This window comes from Dinoponera quadriceps, unplaced genomic scaffold (assembly GCF_001313825.1).
Source record: "Dinoponera quadriceps isolate SergipeBrazil2010 unplaced genomic scaffold, ASM131382v1 scaffold717, whole genome shotgun sequence".
Taxonomy (NCBI): domain Eukaryota; kingdom Metazoa; phylum Arthropoda; class Insecta; order Hymenoptera; family Formicidae; genus Dinoponera; species Dinoponera quadriceps.
Window position 1 is genome coordinate 678,978 of NW_014555639.1, and position 14,521 is coordinate 693,498.

Sequence of the window (14,521 nt, forward strand, 5' to 3'; positions counted from 1 at the left end):
ATATATATATATATATGCACTTTAACATATCAACACTTATTACAAAATTGGGTTTTACATTATTTATAAACTAAATATCCTACTTAAAAAAAAAAAAAATACTATTAAACGAGGATACAGGGAAATCTAATTGTGACATATTACTTTTTTTCAGTTAATCTTTTGTGACACTTGTTTTCCAATTAACCTTTTCGCGGCGGAGTTGACTATCCAAGACAACACAAATTTCTAACAAGTGTCCTAAAGACATCCAAAAGACGTCTTGCACTTTCAGACATTTTTAGAACCTTCTTAAGAAATTTGTATTGTCTAGGACGCTATCGCTGTACGGGAGAACGAGACGCGCGCATGTATTATGCAGCAGAGCCAGTGCAGAGATAAAACAGAGTTTGACCTTCAGGCCAGAAATACACTTCTCTTATCATTAGAGTAATTAGAATATCAGACAAATGATTGTTATTATTATGCACCCGAGAGAAAGATGTCTTAACAACGTTCGTATGCGATCCAAGAGCAGCAACAAATCTTAAGGCCAATCACTCTATTAATTGTCGATTATAAAATAGAACATTTCCCAAGTGACAGTCACTAATCTCAATCGATGGCTGTTTTGCTCTGATTGGTTGAAAAGTAATCGCCAGTGTGATTGGCCTTTACACACAGGAGTGGCCATTATAATGGCAATTTCACGGGCGACCACTATAGCAGATAAGCTCGTCGCGAAAAGGTTAATTAACATCTCGAGACAAGAATTGCAAAGGCTTGAGATTAGCGCAAGACAATGAAGGGATAGTTTATGACATGTAGATAACAAACTGTGATAATCGAGAGCTGCGTTATGCAACGATATCCGCTAGACTTTACAGAGACACGGATTTATTTTCCGAAACAGCCACCTTCCTTAATCAATCGCTGAGAAGACGAATCATCACAATGTGCGTTATCCCTCAGTGAACGCGGGAATGCTGCGTCTCACGATTGTACGCGTTACGTCAGTTCAAACAAATTGTTTATTTAATTGGAAGCCGTGGCGGTCGCGTTTGGAGCGGGAGTAGGAGCGGCAGAGGCCGACGCGGCAGTCTCTTCCGTCACGACACGCCGATTCTTCTTTATCCTCTTCCATTCGCCGTTCATATAATTCATCTGGAAGTGGGTCTCCACCAACATCTGAACGGTCGTGCCATCCGCCTGCGTTACTTCTTCTACGTTCTCCGACAACATCACTGTGACTATGTTACCCAATTTCGGGCAAGGATTGTCTGCAAGCGAGGTGAAAAGCGGCATTATTGACATGCAACTTGCGTGAAGGGGATGCTTTCCAACGAGAGACACAAGACGCGAGTCTAGTTATATCATCATGTCCTTATTTCGTATTTGATAAAGAAAGGAATAACAGATGAATACAATGAAACGTTTGTGTCTCCTGCTCGAAAGAGCAACCTTCGTAACTTGAACAAACGTACCCCTGGAGCCGGCCATGAAACCTAGGATGAGGGCTTTCTCAGGACGCGTTACTTTATTCGCGGTTCTGAACATCTCCTGTGCCTCCAACATTTGTTCTCGCTGTAATTCGACAGAGAGGTAAACGGTGAGTGTCTCAAGATGCATATACGGACACACGATCGAATAGAACGTCGCGGGGTTACTCACCGTGAGAGACAGGCCTTTTCTCGTATTAGCTGCCGCACCGGACTGCGTGGTGGTCTGTATACGAATCTGCGTGACCGTCTGAGTCGGTCTGATCGTTTGCACGGCGACAGGTGTGCTCTCCACAGGTGTTATCACCGTTGTCGTAACTACAGCTGGCGGTATTACAGCTGTAGGTGTAGTAGGTGTCGTAGGTGCTGTTATCGTGGTAGCTGTATATCACAGAAAACCTCGTCAAGATCCAAACGAGATTACGCAGATTCTTATATAGGGGAAAAAGTGCCGTACTTCGTACCTATTTTATCTTGGGTCGATTTCAGCATTGTCTATTGATTTTTTCGCTTTGCTAATGTCATAGTCCATTATGTTTACCGCCATAGATAAGGACTTTGGCGGTAAACATAATGAATTATCACATTAAAGGCTAATCTCCGATTAGCTTGATCGGCCGATTATTTCATTGCAAATGACCGATTGCATTAAGCAGAATTAACCAGAATTAACCAATCACGGTTGACACTCACATCAGTTTCTATCATCATAGTTTAAATCTAAACGATAATTAGCTCAACGAAATCGACCAATCACATTGATCGGTTCAACTAATTAACCAATGCGATTGGTTAATTCCGTCGAGTTAATCGTCAATTAGATTTAAACCATGATGGTAGAAACGGGCATTAATCGGTCGATTAAGTTAATCGGAGATAGCGAGAGCAGCCCTGAAATGAATAGATCGCCGGATAAAGCGCTGAAATCAACATCGACGGGTCCAAGCACCTTCCCTTAGACTAGGTATTGTCTTACGCGTTGTTGGTGTAGTCGTGACGACAATGTTGCTCGGTGTATTAGGCGCAACGTAAGACTGTGCCACGGTGGCCACTGGAGGTGCGACCGGAGTGGCGGGTGGATTTATCGGAGCCAGTCCTTGCGCGTACTCCGGCGTCACCGGAGTATCGATGACCGGCGAAGCGGCCGGAGCCGTGGCAGCGGTCGTAGCCGTCGCTTGCGCCTCTGCGACCTTCTTCTGCTGCTCCTCCAACTCCAGCATCTTTTTCCTCTTCTTCGCCTGAGCGTATCCGAGAGGTTGTTCATTAATGTCCAACAACTTAATACCACCGTCCTTTCGCATCCTACTGCTAATCGGTGTCCTGTTGGACATGGTTGAACTGGTGAGCGAAGAGGAGCGAAAACCGCTCGTCGGGACCCTGCTGGGAATGCCTTTGAGGGGCGCTGGAAAGTTCAAACACGCGTGAAATATCGCTGATTAAATACATACGCAGCATCCGCTGCCACCCAGACAACCGTAACAAAAAAAAAAGGTGAGATAGTGACTGCTTTCTGACAGAAAAGGTAACAAAAATAACTTCTCAGGCATCAAAATAGTGACGAAAAGTAACATTTATTGTTAAATTCTGAGAGTAATTAGAGCCAGCAAAAACAATTACTCTTTTAGCAAAAACATTTATTCTTATCTTCCCAAGTTTGTCTTTGAATAACATAACATTCTTTTCCTGGTACGGTTTAAAAATTCATAACAAGGAAAGGCCAAGAGCATGAATAAGTACGCTTTCGTAACAGTTCTGGTTAAGAGAGATGGCAAAAATATGTATAGAACGTTCATATCTTACAAATTTAACAGCAGCTCAAGAAAAAAATGGCTGTAGTGATTCATTTTGAATAACGATTTGTTTTAGTGACTTGTCGAGAAAAAGTAACAAAAAGTGACTTAAGTAACTGAATGGCAGCACTGCTTGTATGGGACAATACATAAACGTGTACTCGGAACTGTATGCTTACTCGTATCAGTCATTTTTCTCGGCATTCCACGGCTTCTTACAGGTACAGTGGGAGCTGTGCTCTTTTTGAAATTATTAGCAGCGTCTGTACTCTTTTGGAGTAATTCTTGTCTCAAGGCTGCGCTCTTTGGCTTCCTCTTAATAGTGAAGTGTTTGACCGGTGTAGGTTGCTGACCTACCACCGAGGCCAACGCAGCCTTGTTGAGATAGTGACACTCCAGAGGAAGCATAGCTGGATCGTTCTGCTTTTTCAGCAGTTTCCGCAGATCATTGACCAACTCGCCAAAGATTGGTCTGTGTTCTTCTAAGTCGCTAATGTCCGTATTCAATGAACCTGTCGATGGGAAAGTCTTCATCGCTTCGGATAACATTGATACCCATAGCTCCCCGTCCAATATCGCAACCTCAATAATTTCTTCCAGTTCCACACGCCACTGTTAACATCAATTTCATAAGTAACAATAATCACAATTCTTCATGAAATAAATACAGGATGTCTACGTCAATTTGAACAAAATTCCCTGATTTTCCCGGCAATTTGTTAAAAATTCCAGATAAAATAAAAGTATTTTTAAATCTATCTCGCAAATGAATATGTATTTATCGTGCAAAGTCCCCTTAATATTTTTCATTCCCAAAAGCTTACAAATCATAAAATAAAATTAAGAATCACATAAATTTCAATGATTAAATTTGAAAATCTTTGAAAAAAACATTATAAACAAGAATTCTGTAAATAAAATCTCTAAGAAGAAATATTTTATTTTGCATAAAATTTTATTTCTAAAAGTTATTACTAAAAAAATCATGTATATGTAACCGGTTAAACTTTTATAAATCTATTAAAATATCTGTTTTGATTAAACAAAACTGCACCTAACACAAAATTGTTATTTTCATTACTAAATATTGAATTAGTCATTAAATCAGTATGCTGCTCTAAATATCAGAGAAGTATAATTAAAAATTTAAATTATATATATATAGAGAAAGAGAGAGAACATATAGAGAACATATAGAGAAAGAGAATCTATTATAAACACAAAAGAAGTGCTAATATTTAAATATTGAACAGAAACTTAAAAACCTTAGATGTATATATACAGAATGTTAACAACTTCGCACCATGATTTATAGAGTGCTATTCCTTATTAACAGAATTAATTGGAAATCAAGTCAAAAGACATGAACCATCTTTTTCTATAATTCTTAGTAAAGGAAATATTATTAAGTAAAATTCAGTCAACCACATTATATTTGTCTATGTATAACGCGAATGATACACTTTGCAGACAGCCCATTAAAAATTGCCTAATTTCCAATAAAATTCCCTGAGAATTTCTCGATTTTTCCAAGCATAAACAAATTCCCTGAGAATTCCAAATTTTTTCCAGGCGGTAGACACCCAACAAGTATCAGAGGGAGAGAAAGAAGAGAGTGATGTACATTTGCCTACGCATACGCATGTTTGTTTACGAAGTTTCCTCGCCACAGGAATGGAAGGAGCGGTAAATTGCAAAATGTTACTGCAGATTACGAAATGTTTATCCACTTGACAATCAAAGAAATCACAGTTTCACCACGAGCACACGCTGCAACACACTCTACACGGGGGGAAACTTCTGTACTAAACGTATCAAAAACATCACGAAGAATCGAGAGAAGTAAATAGATGGCGGGTAGATGATAAACGTTCGACGTGTCGCTAATTTCACGCGTGCGACGAACAATCGTGTCCCGATCCGAGAACGGCGTTCGCCGTGTCGACGCGACGACGACGGGCTAGAAGACGCGACAAAAGCTGGCGCTGGTCTTACCTCCTCGACATTCCGTCTGGGTATGTGGAAGAACGAGAGTAGCAGTTTGAGCTTGACCTGCGTCTGCAGGTCGGGAAAACAGTCCTTGATGTTCCGCAGAACCTCGGCATTGAGCTGCGAGCAAATCGAACTGCCGGTCCAGCTATCGTTCGACGTACCGAGTTTGTTATGCAGCCACAACGATGTGTCCCTGCTGTCCCTCGCGTTCGCCATATTGGAAATGTTTGCTTCTCACGGTCGTCGCACCTCGCCGCGCGCCGCGCCACGTGCGCTTTCCCGCCAGAAAACAACGCGCAGGCGCCACGCTCGCAGCGACGCAGCACTTCCAGCGTTCGCAATGGCGGGCGTTTACCGACGGTGGAGCGAAGTGCGCATTTGTTCTCCGATTGGCATTTGAATTTTAACAGGACATGACAAACACAACGAACGGATTGCCGAGCTCACAGGAATCGGCGTTGTACGACGAAGAGACGTTCTGCGAAATACAGTCGGAATTGTAAGTAATATCTTCGATATTCATCGAAATCTACCGACTACTTTCGTTGGCGTCCTTTTCACGCTCAGTCTTTGTGCTGTGATATATGATGTAGTCCAGGTACTTAGGACCTCGACAGAATGGCTGACCTTGTAATTTTCATCCTCGCAACAAAAGATAGAGATCATTCGTGATTTCCCAGCACAAGATGTTTATTATTATATTTTTGAAAATATTTATCATTTCATTTGATTTTTGTGCCTTTGTTTTCAATCAAATCAGAACAGATATTCTTATATTTTACTTATGATCTCACCTTTTTGTTTTTGTTCACATTCTGTTAACATATAAGGGCGATTGCATATTACTTAAGATAAAATTAGGGCTTGAAATGAAAAAAAAAATCAAATATTCTGCTAATGCCCTCACAAAGAACTTGCTATTGCTATCTGTTGTATTATCTTATTTCTCTTTTTTTTTTATTAGAAATAGCAAGGGCTACAGCTTATCTTTTTTATTGGAGGATAAGGAATTATTTGACATGTCAGGACAGAAACGAGGCATATCTGATGTTTCTGACGTTGAGCAATTAACATTTACAAAGGAGTGGAAGAGGGTAAAGAAAGAAGAAGCTGAGGAAATGTATACTCCATTACCAGAAATTACTCAGCAATTGGACGATTGCTTTGCTGGTCAGTTCAAATTCAGTTATATCTTTGCTGATGATGGTACCGGTCAAGATTGGACTGTAAGTACTTCACTGAATTCAGCATACTTACATACACAGATAAATGTAATACATATGTATTAATACACATGTATTGATACATAACATGTGATAAGACATATTTAAAGAGTAGCTACATAATTATAAAAGTAGTAGCTACATAATTATAAAAGCTTTAAGTTGGACTATATTCAGCCTTTCTGTCATTTCTTGAGATCGAAGTTGAATTATCGAATGACACATAACTACTTGCAGACTAATTCTGCCTCTTGATGATAAATATTTTCAAAGTCTTTACTGTGCTGGTTATATAACTTTCATAGAAGAAATTCCATATAAACTGCAAATACAAATCTCTCGAATATCATCTTACAACATTCGCGAAGCTGAGAGAATACCGAAAGTAAGATATCTTAGTGAACCATTTTATGCCTTGCTATTGAAATGAATCGTTAATGTCTCACAAAAGTATTGACGAATCTGCTTAAATCTAAACCAGGTTACTGTAAATGAAATTAATCTACTGACTTGACCTGCAAAATCATGTTTAAGCAGATTTTATGTATAAGTACCTGTGTAGTAGATAGACTAGATAGAAATATGCATGACTTAGATAGAAGTGTGCATAACACGATCTTAAAATTGATGTGCAATGAAGTAATATTCCCTAAATTAGGCTCTATGATTGTTTGGATACGAGGTATTTGCAATTGTTTATATAGCATTAATCTAATCCTCCTTTGTATCGCTCTCTTACATCTAGTACTCCCAAACACTGGACAAGCTCTTCATCAAAATGGAAAAAGTCTTGCCCTTGAAATTTGTATGGGACCCGCCGATAGAAGGATTACACTTGCGCACCGCAATGGCTTTTAAATTGGAGCAGTATAAAAACGATCCTGTTAGAAGATGCTATAATCATATGGCATCGACTGACATCACTAATCAAAATATGGACGCGCAGAAAATAAAACACGTGGTTCATTGCGTTAATCATTCCTCATCTATTTATGTGGAGAAAAACGAAAAGCTCTCAATTTTAACCCCGCTTCGCATGCCAGAGCCTGGTTCCTCTTACATGCCGATGTGCTACAAATTCCTATGTAAGAACAGTTGTCCATCCGGCATTAACAGAAGACCAACTGAACTAGTGTTCACACTGGAGGATCTGAATGCAGGCACAATTTTGGGTCGCCGTAAATTACTAGTTAGAATATGCAGTTGTCCCAAGCGAGACAGACAGAAAGAAGAAGGTGAATCAACGCCTAACAATTCTGGTAACAATCTTACAGCCAAGAAAAAGCCAATTAAACATTCCGCACATTCGGGTAAAAAGATGCCGCCATTACACGATCAGCATGTCTATAAAGTAAATTTGAATATCGTAGGTAAAGAAAACTATTTGGCTATACTTAAATATGCTTATGATATTACGGCCGGTCAAGCAATGAAAACTGGCCAATTTGAATTTCTGAAACCGTATATGGATGATATACTCCATAATATGCCTTAACGCATAAGCGTTATGTACGTGTTATTTCATTTTATTTCACTTGTTACGTCCATGAAAATTTACCTCGAAAATCTGTCAAAGAAAAAAGTTTCTGTTCTTCTTCTAATAGTAACATAGTTTCTCTTATGTCAGTTTTTTAACAACTTGTTTAACGCGTTTCATGCCTAGTTTTACGTGATTCAGGCCACCGATAGACCCACGTTGTTCTATTACGAGCCAAATTTTATGTACCAAGTAATATGTGTCATATAATAATGGTTACCAAAGCATTTCACGATTGTTTCACCTTAGAAATAAAATATAAAACTACCCGAACGATAATTTCAGCTTGGGCTACCGGTGGCTCACGCAATGTAGAACATATTAATCCTCGAATAACAAAGTTCACGCAGGTACATGTGTGACAAGGTGGGTCGAATTCGACCAATAGACGCATTTTCATTTTTTCAACTAATTCTTCAGAGTAGGCCTCTTTTATTCTCACTATAAGTTAAAAAAATATTTAAAATTGAATAAAATAAATCGCAGAATATATATATAAAATTTGCCTGAAACATAACGCTTCACAAGCGCGTGCGCGGAAACATTAAAATATGGGTCCAATTTTGTTATTCGAAGGTTAAGTTGCCGACTCGACTTGTAAGTTTTAACCATTTCCCCTTTTTACGTTAGCTTAAAGATCTCTTATGTTTTAGAAACGTTATAATTAATGTTTTTTTTTTTTAACATGATGCATGTATTTTTTATACTATGTGAATTGATGTTCATGCACGAGAGAAGATATTGAGTAAGAGGGCAAAGTTAAAAATTGTGCACTGAGTTTTGTCGTGCGACCGGCTTGATTTTAGTCAACTCATATCGACTTTGTCATATTACTTGATAACTTCTCGGCAGAACGAAGCATTCATTAAGTAATCGTAGTGTAAAACCATTTCTTTTTTATTTTCATAGCGATCTTAATGATTAATGTGATACTATAGAATTTATTTGCATCATTTGTTAATCTATAGTATTATATCAACAAGAAATAAATGATTTTTCACGTTACATTTTCTCATACCAGCTTGTCTAGTTCTTCAATGCGCATTTTGCTCGCGACGACGATGAGTTTGACAGAACTCCGGCGCATCGTTCCTCCTCACGCGTAGAATCTATCGTCGATACGGTGATCCGCTATGCCTATTGTCATGCTGTTTAGCGATAACGAAGTCGGTACTGGCGCGATGTGTTCCGAGGTCAGCGTGACGGGATCCTCCAGGTACGCGACGTATCGGCGCAGATATATTTGCGATCCGCCGTCGTTCCACGCGTGTAACGTCCATTCCGTCGCATTGTTCGCGCACGCCATCGCGGTCGGGCATGTCATCCACGCCGCTCCCGATCCGCACTAAAAATCCATGTTACTAAGAACTAAAGTTGGCGAAGTTACTCGTTACCGTTATCGTGACTTAACAAGTAACGAGTCGTTACAATTTCACCAAGTTTCGAGGACCTCTTTTTTAGGATCCGCTTCTACTTGTTTTATATATACAAGGTGTTCCTTAAGTGCCCGGCCATACTGAAGGGGGCGATTCTCTGATTTATTTCAAATAAAAAAGTTCACGTAAACGTGAGTCCTAAACGGCTTAGTTTGCGAAATACAAAATATTGAAGCTTTCAAGAAAATGTCAACGTCACACGAGCTCTAGGATATTTTATTGAAACTAAGCGAAAGGATGTATAGAAGTGATTTTAGGAGAAGATGGATACTCTTTAGACATTTAGTACAAAATGTGATGACTTATGAGGTGGGAATATGGGAGTGAGCTGTACCTGAAAGAAGAACATATAGCCGTCGTGATGGAGCACGTAGAAGGCATCGCGGCCGAAGGGGACCGGCAACGGGATCCTCGCGCTTCTGGAGTAGAAGTGCACCTGCGGCGTGCGATGGCTCTTGATATGCTCCGGCAATGAATGGAAGTTCACCACCTCGTTGCAGAGCCGCAGGAGAGGGCACGCCAGCGGCGCGTACGACACGGAGTCCGCGGAGCCGCTGAGGACCGCCGTTTGGTGCGAGCTTAACGACTGCTGGCTTTGCCGGCTACGCAATTCATGACTCGATCCGGTGATCTGCAACGACGACGACGCCGAATCGACGCGTTGAACTACCCGCGGGCTGCCGAGACTGTCGTCCCTCGACAACTCGCCGGTGCTCGCTGATTTCGCGCGATCATTCGAGGATAATCGCAGCAAGCCTTTGGCGACAGCCGGCCTGCTGCGGACGGACGCAGCTTCGTCGATTCCCGACACCCTCGTGAGGTTGTCCGCGGAAGCGGCCTTCTCTCTGCCTCCCAGCAGCAGCCTCGTCAACAGGAACTGCTTGGGCTTCGATGTGCCGGGGTTACCCCTTGTCACGGCCACGGTCTCATGCTGCTTCTTCGCTTTGCCGAACAATTGCTCGTGCAGGCTGCAATGATCCGACGCGACGTTCTCGCCCTTCTCTTCTGGCTGACTGGTGGTCGCGTCGAAGTATGTGTCGCGGAGCACACGGTGCAAATTGTCCGCGAGGAGACACCGACCCTGGCCGAGCCGGGCCCTGCAGATGGGACAACGAGTCATCTTCGGCCTGCAGACGACGCACAGGATGTGCCCGTGGACGCATTGCGAGACCGGCGGCGCGGCGGTCTCGAAGCAAATCGGACACTCCAAAGCGCGGATCTGGAAAAGGAGATTCTCCTTCAGCGATATTCTCGATATTCTCCGAACTTTCTTAGAATATACATGTTCCGTTGGAGTAATTTGTACAATTCAGGATGATCGTCTTTTCTATATTTTATCCCAAAATTGTAATATATTACTTCTTCTATTAATCCTCTTCCGTTTAATCCATTAACTGCCAAATTTTTTCTTTTGAAATTTTGGACCGGATAAGTTATATATATGCGCAAAAAGTTGTGTAACAGTATAATTATATTCAAATTATGTTTTGTTTTGATCCCCAAATGGAGATGGCAGCTAGTGGGTTAATAACGTATGCTTGAAGGTTATTCTCTACTTGCCGCGATAACCAGCGTTCTGCTTTTTCGTGAGAACTAGAATTTTAGTATGGAAGGAAAAAAACGATTGTTTCAAGTCACAGAATAAGAAACGAAATAGTGAATCGCAAAGAATCGCAAACCGATAAAAATGTAACGGTTCTGATTTCAGTTCCGGTTCTGTAGGATTTATACAATTTCGCTACTGTTTTACGGTTCCGGCAAAAATACCGATTTCCATACGGTTTTCGGTTCCGATCCGGATTCCGGATCACTGCTATAAAGTATATTTACATCTATGGAACATATAATTTATGTTTAATGTAAACATATAGACGCACCATTCCCGACAATGCGCTCACGAGATTCTTCGTTATATCCGGAAGCGGGCCCTTTAGAGCTACTCCTATATCGTCTTGTGTCTCGTTCTTAGCGGGACATCTCCAGACGTCAAGATTTATGTAGCTTCCGCTCTCCTCATTACGAATCAAGGCAGCGATGTCTGTTATCTTTAATCCTAACAAGTCGACACCGTCCACGCTCAGCAGGCAATCCCCAACTCTGACGGACACATCGCATGATTTAGTTCAAGTTTCGCTCGCAATAATATGTAGAGAATATACACATTTATATCGTATATAGAGTGTCCGAAACTTCTCTTTCAATCGCTCACGTGAAGGTAGAACGGATTAAACCGAGCAGAAAAATACTCTATCATTTTGCAAACCGCGCAAAATTTCGAGCTATCAATGATTGAAAATCATTATATACACTCGTAGATTAGGCCTTCGAACAAATAAGTCTCTACCATTTTGCAAATAAAACGTAAATTTTTTAATTATTACTTAAAAAGCTTTTATACATGACCATTTTTAATCATTAATAATTTCACAATCACAATTTTGCGTGGCTATTTGCAAAATGGTAGAGAACTTTTTTGCTCCGTTTAACCTGTTCTATCTTCACACGAGCGATTGAAAGAAAAGTTTCAGACACCTTGTATATCAATACAAAGTTTTTTTCGAATATAAGTTGAAGTAGTTTTTACGAATCGAATGTAGTTGACGGTTCCACTTTATTCGTAAACTTCTTTGTAAAATTCTCGTGAACATGAATACATTACATTTCAAATTACATTGGTGATACGTCTGGAGAAATCTTTTTACGAATTTTAGTATTTTACCGTACTAATAATTTGGTAAGAAGCGTAAAGCGCACCTCAGTCCAGTCAAGTCGGCAAAGCTGCCGTTTTCGACGTAGCCGATCCACGGAAATGGATCCCATTTTGACTTCGTCAAGTGAAATCCAAGTGAATTATCGGATTCTCTGTTTATTCTCGGCAATTTGAGAATTATCTTTCCCGGCGCGAGCGTATTCGCGTCTTCTTCGGGCGAGACTGTCACGATCTTCACGCCCGCCGCTTCTGCGAGGATTTTGAGAGATGACATTTTCTCTCGCGGGATCGCTCACATACAACCAGAAATCACTCTGTTCTCCAGCGACATAAATACTTCTTACGACGTGGATAAACAGACAAATATTTGGGAGTCACTTTCGTACGCAAACAAATAATTCACAATGTACACCAAAAAATTTGTCGTATCTATCTTTTATTCGTTTAATTTCTCATTTGTATAATTCACTGAACACACTCTCGACATGCGTAACACGTTAATCCACACTTTGATCTCCGAGCTAACTTCGAACGAGACCAAAACTGTGGGAGCGATCGCGTCGGACACATCTCGAGAAGAGAGAAAAGTTACTCGCCTGTTTACCTTCACCCATTTGCACGCTCTTGACATTGGTTCTTACATCATACCGCGATGAACACGCTGTTTCCCCTTTACTCTAACGTACCAACGAGTGTGTATTCTTAGAAATGCTTTCAACCAGAATAATTAAGTACGACTACAGCGAATGCACACCTTACGCACATGACACGTATATATTATATAAATGCAATATGAGGAAACAATGAAGCAGGTTCCTTTTATGTATGTATATGACATAATAATGTTATATATCTTTTGTAATACAAACAAAAGTAATAATATTTTGTACACGTCGCACTTTCACACGATCGTATCAATTGCAAATTGAGATGTGGACTAAAAGTATAATAATATTTCAAGTACTTCGTATAATAAAATCTGGATATATAGAAGCTTTGTACAGGGTCCTTAACGGCTTAACTATAGTATACCACTTTCGATTTTGGTGAAATTTTACAGGTGTATAGCACTTATTAAAGTTGAAGCTACTGGTGCGGAGTTGCGGAAATACTTAGTTTCCGAGAAATTCAAATTTTAATTATTCGGCTTAATGTTTTGTTCAAGATTTCAATACGAAAAAATAAATAAAATTCAGAAATATTTTGCTGAAATGTTTCATTTTATTAATGTATTAAAAAACTGTACGTATAATGTTGACAAAATATTAATATCATAAAAAATAAGAAATTAAAAAACTCATTTTCTTAAGTAATTTTTTACGTATTTTTTTAACGTAATTATGATATAAATAATAAATAAAATTATTAGCAAAAAAAGTTTGAAAGTTTGAAGTTCTAATTTATTCAATAAAAACATCTGTCGTAGTGGCCGTAGCATTAGAAAGTACGATGAAACCAATGAAACGGGAAATTTTATGCAAATTCGAAATTATGCGGAAAAATAACAATTTTCTATCTGACGAAAAGATAAAATAGCATTGAGTACAACTTTTACTCATGGGATATGGAAATCAAGAGGATTTGGATTAAATTAGATTAGACCAACGGAGGAAAGGTTTCCCCCATCACCTGTACATCATCATATATTATAAATGTCACTCTTCTGAATATCCTTTACTTGAGTAAATGGACTGGTTGAACTGTGATAAAAGAAATAGTTGACGTGTACGCGAAACGAGAGTTTTAATTAATATAATGGAGGATCTAACGGATACTCATTTAAAAAAATAACCCCCTCTCCCAACAACAATGTTCTTTAGCAAATTATATCTTCCAGGGTTGAGAATAAGTGTTATATTTTTCAAATTTCTTTTATCAATAATTTTTTAACTTTTTAACAATGAATGATGGTTAAAACCATTTAAAGATTATTTAGGAGGATGATCTTTATAACATGTGCCAAGATCAAGATAATTTGGGATGGATGGGAGATGCTCTATTTGGGATATTCACTCACTTTTTTAATATACAAATAAATTGAAATATTTCAGCAAAATATGTTTCAATTATTTTTCGTATCAAAATATTGAAAAACGTTAAGCCAAATAATTAAAATTTGAGTTTTTCGGAAACTATGCATTTCCGCAACTTTGCACTTGTGACTTCGATTATATTTAGTTTTAGTACTATATATACTGTAAAATTTCAACAAAATCGGAAATGAATAGTTTACTAAAACTTTACTCTCTTAATAATAATTGTCTTACAATAATATATAAATATGTGTATATATATATATATACATTTTAAAGGATATGTATATATAGTTAGGATATGTATATATAGCTAGGATAT

General features: G+C 39.2%; 3 protein-coding genes across 5 annotated transcripts; 1 reads left to right on the forward strand and 2 right to left on the reverse strand.

The window, feature by feature from the left end:
* Window positions 1-20: 20 nt before the first annotated feature.
* On the reverse strand, window positions 21-5,554 carry LOC106745058 (negative elongation factor A). The gene is made up of 6 exons (XM_014620313.1): window positions 5,264-5,554; window positions 3,448-3,880; window positions 2,455-2,880; window positions 1,651-1,859; window positions 1,464-1,563; window positions 21-1,259 (listed from the first exon to the last, which is right to left on the reverse strand). The coding sequence occupies exons 1-6, from the start codon at window positions 5,474-5,476 to the stop codon at window positions 1,015-1,017; spliced, it is 1,626 nt and encodes a 541-aa protein (XP_014475799.1). The 5' UTR covers window positions 5,477-5,554; the 3' UTR covers window positions 21-1,014.
* Window positions 5,555-5,587: 33 nt separating this feature from the next.
* Window positions 5,588-9,025, forward strand: LOC106745060 (cellular tumor antigen p53). Of its 3 annotated transcripts, none has more exons than XM_014620315.1 (3): window positions 5,588-5,759; window positions 6,225-6,486; window positions 7,229-9,025. In XM_014620315.1, the coding sequence occupies exons 1-3, from the start codon at window positions 5,674-5,676 to the stop codon at window positions 7,976-7,978; spliced, it is 1,098 nt and encodes a 365-aa protein (XP_014475801.1). In that variant the 5' UTR covers window positions 5,588-5,673; the 3' UTR covers window positions 7,979-9,025. The 3 variants fall into 3 exon arrangements, with proteins under 3 accessions (XP_014475801.1, XP_014475802.1, XP_014475803.1); XM_014620316.1 differs by having other exon boundaries at window positions 5,684-5,759; window positions 6,262-6,486; XM_014620317.1 differs by lacking the exon at window positions 5,588-5,759 and adding an exon at window positions 6,721-6,868 and having other exon boundaries at window positions 6,370-6,486.
* A 77-nt stretch (window positions 9,026-9,102) lies between these two features.
* On the reverse strand, window positions 9,103-13,406 carry LOC106745059. The gene is made up of 4 exons (XM_014620314.1): window positions 12,211-13,406; window positions 11,334-11,553; window positions 9,791-10,675; window positions 9,103-9,365 (listed from the first exon to the last, which is right to left on the reverse strand). Exons 1-4 carry the CDS (start codon window positions 12,438-12,440, stop codon window positions 9,117-9,119), a joined length of 1,584 nt encoding a protein of 527 aa, XP_014475800.1. The 5' UTR covers window positions 12,441-13,406; the 3' UTR covers window positions 9,103-9,116.
* Window positions 13,407-14,521: the final 1,115 nt, after the last annotated feature.

Coding starts and splice junctions, on each gene's coding strand:
- LOC106745058 (XM_014620313.1), bottom strand. CDS start 5,476: ATGGCGAACGCGAGGGACAGCAGGGACACATCGTTGTGGCTGCATAAC. Junction 1,860..2,454: donor CACGACTACACCAACAACGC/GTAAGACAATAC, acceptor TGTGATATACAG/CTACCACGATAACAGCACCT. Junction 1,260..1,463: donor TTTCATGGCCGGCTCCAGGG/GTACGTTTGTTC, acceptor CCTCGCTTGCAG/ACAATCCTTGCCCGAAATTG.
- LOC106745060 (XM_014620315.1), top strand. CDS start 5,674: ATGACAAACACAACGAACGGATTGCCGAGCTCACAGGAATCGGCGTTG. Junction 5,760..6,224: donor TGCGAAATACAGTCGGAATT/GTAAGTAATATC, acceptor TTTTTTTATTAG/AAATAGCAAGGGCTACAGCT. Junction 6,487..7,228: donor GTACCGGTCAAGATTGGACT/GTAAGTACTTCA, acceptor TCTTACATCTAG/TACTCCCAAACACTGGACAA.
- LOC106745059 (XM_014620314.1), bottom strand. CDS start 12,440: ATGTCATCTCTCAAAATCCTCGCAGAAGCGGCGGGCGTGAAGATCGTG. Junction 10,676..11,333: donor TGAGCGCATTGTCGGGAATG/GTGCGTCTATAT, acceptor CTCCTTTTCCAG/ATCCGCGCTTTGGAGTGTCC. Junction 9,366..9,790: donor GCTATATGTTCTTCTTTCAG/GTACAGCTCACT, acceptor ATGGATTTTTAG/TGCGGATCGGGAGCGGCGTG.